Source organism: Morone saxatilis, unplaced genomic scaffold (assembly GCF_004916995.1).
Source record: "Morone saxatilis isolate NCDOM2014 unplaced genomic scaffold, NCSU_SB_2.0 Contig3, whole genome shotgun sequence".
NCBI classification, from domain to species: Eukaryota; Metazoa; Chordata; class Actinopteri; family Moronidae; genus Morone; species Morone saxatilis.
This window is the reverse complement of record NW_023339873.1, coordinates 8,295,875-8,303,473: the sequence shown is the minus strand read 5'-3', so window position 1 is coordinate 8,303,473 and position 7,599 is coordinate 8,295,875. Positions and strand designations below refer to the sequence as shown.

The window sequence follows — 7,599 nt, the reverse complement described above, 5'->3', positions numbered from 1 at the left end:
ACACACACACACACAAGTAAAAGCACTGCATTAAACATTTGATGGGATCAGTAACATTTACTGAAAGTATCCAAAGTTTAAATAGTTATTATGCAGAATGGCTTATATTCTATTACTAGATTGTTATTAGTGATGCATTTACTTTCCCCTACTGGCCTTTCCTCTCTTTCACACCCCCGCCTCAAGGTTGAGTGGGTTGTATTAGGGCCTTGTTAGTTGTTTTTATTTGTGCATTACAGCAAAATGGCCAGCAAGAGAGAGAGAGAGCTGAGGATTGAGAGCGATTGCAGCACTCTGCTGCAATGCAGTTCAATCTACAGTATCTGCTAGCTGCTAAATGGTACTCCTCCATCACGGACAGAGAATTTCTCTAAAGGATTAATGTTGCAGTCCCAGCGGGGGCATTTGGATCCATGCTAAGAGGAGGGCTATTTCTACATGGAGACCACCTATGTGGCGTGTCCCTGATTCACCTGTCTACCTGGGAGGTGCTTCTCTCTACCTGAGTGAGCACCTGAGTCTCTGTATGCAGGTCTTTGTTGTGCGTGTGATCTCTTTTTTTTTTTTCCTACCTCTCCATGTCCTAATTTCTCCCCTCGTTCTTTCCTTCCTCTCCCAAACGACTGTGAGGGAGCGAACAGCCTATTTGTGAGTGAAAGTGTGTGCGAGAGGCAGAAAGACTGGAAGGGAGTGTGAGATGGAGCAAGAGAGATGATATCAAGCGTAATTCATTTCCACACAGATATCATATAGCAGTTTCAGGATAATTAGCTAGAAAGGACTGGAGAGGATTATTTTCATTATCATCATTCATTTAATTGGTTGAAAAAGAGGAGGTTTTGCAGCACTACATTCAGGAGGACTATTTACATCAAGCCTCTTTGAAGACTGTCAGGCAACAGTAGAAATGAACAGCACCAATGGTACACACCAGAGTTGAATTAGTACAACAGATATGCCTTTATCCTTCACAAATTAGGTGCAAAATATTGCTTGTCTCAAGAATCGTGGCATCTTTCATCTTGCACACACTTGGGGCTACAGGAGATAAAATGTGACTTTATTTTATTTTAAAAAGTCCCTGCAAAAATTTGCCTGAGCAAATGACTGCAGATACATTCCTGTATTTGTATCTGTTGCACTAGTTCTGACTTCTTCCAGCACGATGAGGTCAAAAACCACAGTTTGACGAGGAGAACTTCATCCGGTTTATCAGTTTATTGCCGAGCTCTGTGGTGCATAATGTGAAAGAAATAATAAAAGTGGAGATGACAAGTAAAGCCCAGAATTACAGTCTGTTACATGTTTTACAGTACATAAATCCGTAGGTCAAGTAAGGCTGGTGATTTAACCGTGACTCTTTAATTACAGTTCCTTAAACATGTCAGAAAAATAAATGATCCTCTGGATTTTTTTGACAATCACTATTTCTTCATAGCACATTAATTCAGTAATTCTCTCCTTCATGACAATTCTTTGATAATATGACACACTGCAGTGACTAATTTTTGCTTGTAACACCATCCTCGAACATCCTCTTGTTAGTAACCTTCTATCGTTATCAACGTCTCACTATAGGTAGCAATCTTAAAGTATAAATGATAAATTGTAGAAAGGACTCCACATATTTCTTTATGTATATTTCTTTATGTGTTAAAGCAGGACAGACAAAGTAGGTTTTGGAGTGCACATTTTGGGAGTTTTGGGTGATGCAAATGTTGTCACAGATAAGAAAATTATCAAAGCTTTAAAAAAAATCAACATATTCAGGGGTCACTGGAGACAACCCAAAGCCCTAATCCAGTTTCTCCTAACTGTATAGTGTAACAATACACTGGCATGCTCTGGTACACTATACCAGACGTGAGAAAGCAGTGATCCAAAGTCGTAAGCTATACAAGCCATGGGAAAGCAGCAATCCTATCAACACCCTAACACATAGGCACATAAACGTACACAGACATGCACATACACACACTTCCTCTCACTCACACACAAACAGTATGATATGCCAGACTTCCAATTAGGGCAATAATGGCTGTGGGAAAAAGTGTATACACACACATAGACACACACGCATACAGTAACTGAGACTTCTAAGCTCAAAGTTAATAGCACCCAGTTGTTCAGTGCCAGAGACAGACCCTGTGGGAGGAGGGTTGGGGGGAGGTGGGTATATGGGTGGTACTGAAGCTTAGACTAATGCAACAAGAAGACATAATTTCCCAGCAAACACACAGGGTAGGAACATTTAACAAGACTTTGTTTGTATGTATAAATCAATATTGGGGGAGACGTTTCATGTTTAAGGGGGTAATTCCTCTAAAATCAAAATCCTCTTTTCAAAATCCGTCAATAACATACAAACTACAACACTCATTAACCTGCACTTCTTTTCTATGTTATTGTTATTTCTATCCCTATTCTTTTCTATTTCTTACCCTTTCTTTCCAGTGTCCTTTTTAAACCCAAGCTCAATTTCAGGGACATTTTCTGAAATCTTGTCTTAGCTGATTAGCCCTTCTTAGCGATGTCCTACCCTGCCAGACAGCACACTAGAGGAAGTACTAGGTTGCAGGAGGACAATGATATAATAACAAAGCAGGGGCAGTGAAATGCAGGGAGAAAACGTAACACGAAAAGCAAAGCGAAAAGGATGAGAGATGGCGAGTTGGAGTGGCAGAGGGATACATATGGCAGGGAGGGAAGGCAGAGCGGGAAGACTCAGACAGAGGGATGGGGTGGAAGTTGATGTGCTGGATGTCTTCCTCCTGTTCCATCAGCAGAAGCCTGTTGGAGGGAAAGCGCAATAATGAGAACAGCTGCAGTGGATGCACACACACAAAGGAGAACACACTCCTCCATCCACTTAGCCACCCGTTTTTCATCAGCAGATCCACATAAACACAGAAGCAAAAACACACTCACCCTCACACTCGAAGGCTTGCAGCATGGTGGTGTAAGTGGGGCCCAGCCAAGAGGTGTAGCTACCCAGAACCCTCTGCAGGTGGTGGGTGGCATCACTGAAGAGCAGATCGGATTCGCCATAGCCTGCCGAGCTGAACAGGCTGAAACCCTCGGTTGCGTTGCCAAACACATTCTGCAGGAGAGAGAAAGTGTATGACAGGACTTAATGCATGAGGGCATGCATGGATGTGCGTTGGCGTGCTCTTCGTACGTGTGTGTTTGTTTTGGTTTGTGTTTGTGTGTGTGTAACCAGGGGATCTGCACAGGATGTATCAGTCATCCTGGCGTCTCCCACACACATACTCAGTAAGGAAGAAGGATGACAGTTTAGCAGAGACCTGCGTTATGAGACGCTCTGATCGATAACACAGACTCCACTGAGATATGAGACAGAAATAAACACACATATCGGGGGAACAACACACACACACACACACACACACACAGAGCTGATGCATTTTATGTCCGCATCCACCTGTAAACGTTCCAGGTACTTCCAGACACGACACTTGTCCTCCATGCGCACCACCACAGCATTAGCGGGGACGGCTGCCAGGTGGCATCGTTCATACTCATCCAGACCCGCCTCAGTTCCATCTGGGCACAACAGCTTCAGGTCCTCCAGCTCCAGATCCAGGGCCCAGGACTCCTGGTTCTTACCTAGGCAGGAGAGGTTTTAATTTAAGCCCATGTAGAACTCCCATAAAAAAAAGTTAAGTTTTAAGTTTATTTTTTTTCAAAATAAAAAAATGAAAGAAATTCATGAGTAAGAATGTGTTAGTAAGTGCATGCTATGTCTCTAAGGTTTGAGAGTGGTGTCTTTTTTACAAGAATAAACACGTCATGCCAGAGAGAGACTTGCCGTTGGTCGTGCACGTCCTCAGAAATTAACATGAAGCTCCCGTCATTACATAGGCCTGTTAATTTGCTGAGATGTAAGCTGCATATGTTAGCATGCCTGAGTAACTGTAGCTTACCACCTATAATAATCTCCAAAGGCAGGGGACATGTTATAAGGTAACTACATTATTTTCTGGGGTTACAGTTAGAAAGAGATCTGCTTAAGACTGACACCTCCATTGTCTGGAAGCCAAGATGCAGAGTTTAGGCTAACATTAGCGGCTCTGGCCTGCTCTTTATTTGGTTTGGTTTCCAGATCTTAATGCCAAGGTCTAATTACAAGTTGGAAGTCATGAAGTCATGAAATCATGAGACCGTGGTGTAGCTAAACGGTAATGTTCTACTTCTTGCATTAACGCGTAAAAAAATCATAAAAGTGGTGAAGCTTATATTGCTGAACAGACATCATAAACTTTTGTTTGCCACTTATTTTCTGCAATAATCCAATGGAAAAATCCCACTGACTTTTTGTTGAAGCAACCAGGGCGATGCTAACTTCATGTGTATTATTTCTGTCGTCAACTAGGTCCCCTAACAGCCTAAGAGTTACTTCGATAAGTTTTGATTTGACGACACATTTTTTAAATTGGTTTTTTTTTCTCTTTTGGGGCTGAACCTGAATGTTGACTTTATATTTGACTATTTCACACCAAAGAATTTAAAAAGCAAACACAGCCCCATTTAGCCAAGCAAATAATTAGAGGCAAAAAATAAACCCCCCTTGAAACTACTTTCTCCTTCCCTAGCCAACAGTACAGGCCTTCTGTGTTTTCTTGACCTCCGTTAATTGGTGTGACTCCGGACATTTCTGAATCATATGAGAAAGTATGCTTCGTTAAACAGCTACAGTGTTTGTAGAGCTGGTGTCAAACTGCTCCTTCTCGGCTGTACCGGCAGAGTCTGTGTAGCGTGACTGCGATAATGATCACCATTAATTTTGGATGTTGCCCAAAGCGGAGGAGCAGATGCAGCAAACAGAGAATTAGGCCATTTCTTTGCTGGACAAAAATGTCTGAACCACTGTCTGTATGATATCTGTTTCTTTACCTTTCCCTTTCCCTTATTTCTCTTTTAATCTGGCCGTTATCTATCTCTCTCTTCCTCTGTGTATGTGTCACAAACACACAGAGATATCATATACCATATCATTTCAGTGTAATCTGTTCATTGTATTGTGGATTTCACACACTGTAAAAAATACTCTTATGAGAAACATTGTGAAACACTGACATCCTGTGTCTTGGCAGGGACTAGCACTCTCTGCTGGCCTGAAGTAACCTCACCATAAATCATTTAAATTATAAAATGATATCATTATATAACCATTTGTGTAGTCTCTAAAATGCCACATTAACACTGACCATCCAAATTGTCAAAAACCGTGGTGTGTTTGACAAAGGCCACGTCGCCGAGGTTCTCCGCCACACACCTGAAAGAAAAACAGACATTTATAATCAGACACATTTAATCTATAAAAAGATCAAAACATGAATAAAGTGGAAATCAGCACACTTAGGAATGTGTTATTGTAACAGCATGACTCTTGAGACCATAATTAAACTCCCTCTGCCGCCTATTGTTCAAGAATTGAAAGCAGCTCCCGAAGCTCTTTTATTCTCATCTCAAACACACTTACTAATATGCCAAAGGCCATTTTACTGAGCACTGCTGCACTGTGACACAAAGAAATATATACTGGAATGAAATGATGTCATTTTAACATTTTGTTATATTGTCACAACTATACCACAATGAGTGAAAAGAAATCACAGCACACAGGAAATCATGCAAGGTGTTTGTTCTCTTGTTATTTTGATCTGTTTGCAGACTGTTTTAATGATTTAATGGTTTTCGATTTTCCTGCTTTCAACACACCCTAAAAAGACTCACAAGGGTACACATTCATTACTGTATTATTACCCTCATCACTGTATTAGCTTTTTTTTTCAGAGCTCACTATTTTTCCTTAATGGAGAGGCTGAAATAGATATAAAATAGCGGAGACACAGAGGCAGGGGTCATGATATCTACTCCACCTCTGGGTGCCATTAGTGTATTTTTTCCCACGTTGTTTGCATCAGTGTGGTACCTCAGCGCCCCTGCCTCTCCGTAGTGCCTCTCTCTGTGATTGCTGGCACAGATGTGTCTGTCGTTCTCGTCTCCTATACAGGCCTCACACAGGTTCTTGGGGTTGTTGCCTCTGGGGTCGTGCCGGGGGTCCTTAACACCGGGCACGCAGCTGTAACCAAAGAAGTTGCCAACGGCTGGTGGAAAAGACAAAGAATTGAGGAAGTTAGAGAAAGAAGGGGGAAAGGCTGAAGGAGGATACTTCATTTTTTATTAAAAAGGTCACCAATTAGCCGCGTCTAACTTATCCTGCACTCCCCCAAGAATTATAATAAATGACATTAAGTATGGTGTCAAAGTGTGGTGTTCAAGCTGCATCACTTGATTTAATTACTGATTACATAATCAGTTAACACAAAATAAATCAGCAACTATTTTAATGATCAATTAACATTCATTAGTATATATACATAATTCTAACTGAATTGTTAATTGATTAATTGAAAGAATAATTGTTGATTAATTGAAAAATAATCCTTAGTTGCATTAGTGGGTCTATTTGTGAGAAAGGGCTGCACATTTGTATCCTCAATTAAATTACATGCAGGATTTTTAACTGTTATTTGGTAATAGTCTTCTAGGGTTGTTTATCCTATTTTTGTAGTGTTGATGTGTCTGTAAGAGATAATGCCCAACAAAGTGTCCATTATCAGGAATTAATGGACGATGGGAAGCCAACCAATATGCATTTAGAACAGCACACAGACAGTTTCACAGGAACTACTTAGAAGGTGTCTTATATCAGGAATTCAAGGACACCCAGCAGGCGATCAGAATTGAGTATTCACACAGACCATCGTATAATTAACAATAATACCAACGTTACAAAAGAATAAGTAGCAGCAAATTTGGAAAAGCAATTTGGCATTTTTCTACACTTTTCTATACCTTATTGTCAACAAATTCTATGAAAAGAGAGGTAGTTTATCTCTCTTTTACTTTCCAATACTGCCTAGTCTGTGGCATTCAGACCCAAACACATTTGTTGGAACTATTTATATACAAATATGTTTAATTATTTTAAAGGTTGAGTAATTTTACTGAAGCAGATTTTTTTAGGACAATACTGCTGTATTAATGAGGGATTATTTTCTGCTACAGAATTGGTTCTCTGAATATTTACAGTATCAAGACGGTGTATGTGAGATTGACTCAAAATAAACTACAGTGTCCATGTTTATCATATTATAGGAAAATGTCACCTAGTGCAGCACTGTGGTTCATTTATGTGTTTTTAAGAAGATATATCAGACTCATTTGTGAACAATAAATTAATATCCCCAGCCATATCCTTTAAAAGATATTCATCTGCTCAATCTTGCTTCCTTTTCCTCTCTTGCAGAAATTACGACCTTCCAATGTGTCCTTCTGTTCATCGTTACCCCCCCTCCACACACACACACACACTCTCATTTACAGAGACAGATGCACTGTTCTCTAACTGACTCTTCTCCTCTTACCTCCAGTCCTCTCCATCCCTTCACTCTTCATTCCACATCACTGCTTCCCCTCTCTGAACCTTATAGCTTCCACACATCCACACACACACACACACACACATCCACTTTCCATCAGCGAAGCATGACACAAGTCCTCACCTCGCGC

The 7,599-nt window shown here is 40.6% G+C and overlaps 1 protein-coding gene across 2 annotated transcripts in view; it reads right to left on the bottom strand.

Annotated features, from left to right (window-relative positions):
- Window positions 1-1,203: 1,203 nt before the first annotated feature.
- The window catches only part of otomp (otolith matrix protein), an 11,099-nt gene continuing 4,703 nt past the window's right edge, over window positions 1,204-7,599 (bottom strand). For both annotated transcript variants that reach the window (XM_035673622.1, XM_035673621.1), the window contains exons 6-10: window positions 5,957-6,131; window positions 5,229-5,296; window positions 3,443-3,627; window positions 2,929-3,100; window positions 1,204-2,790 (exon numbers count right to left, since the gene is read on the bottom strand). In XM_035673622.1, coding sequence (XP_035529515.1) covers window positions 2,780-2,790; window positions 2,929-3,100; window positions 3,443-3,627; window positions 5,229-5,296; window positions 5,957-6,131 — 611 coding nt within the window. In that variant the 3' untranslated portion in view covers window positions 1,204-2,779. The remainder of the gene's footprint in view (window positions 2,791-2,928; window positions 3,101-3,442; window positions 3,628-5,228; window positions 5,297-5,956; window positions 6,132-7,599) is intronic.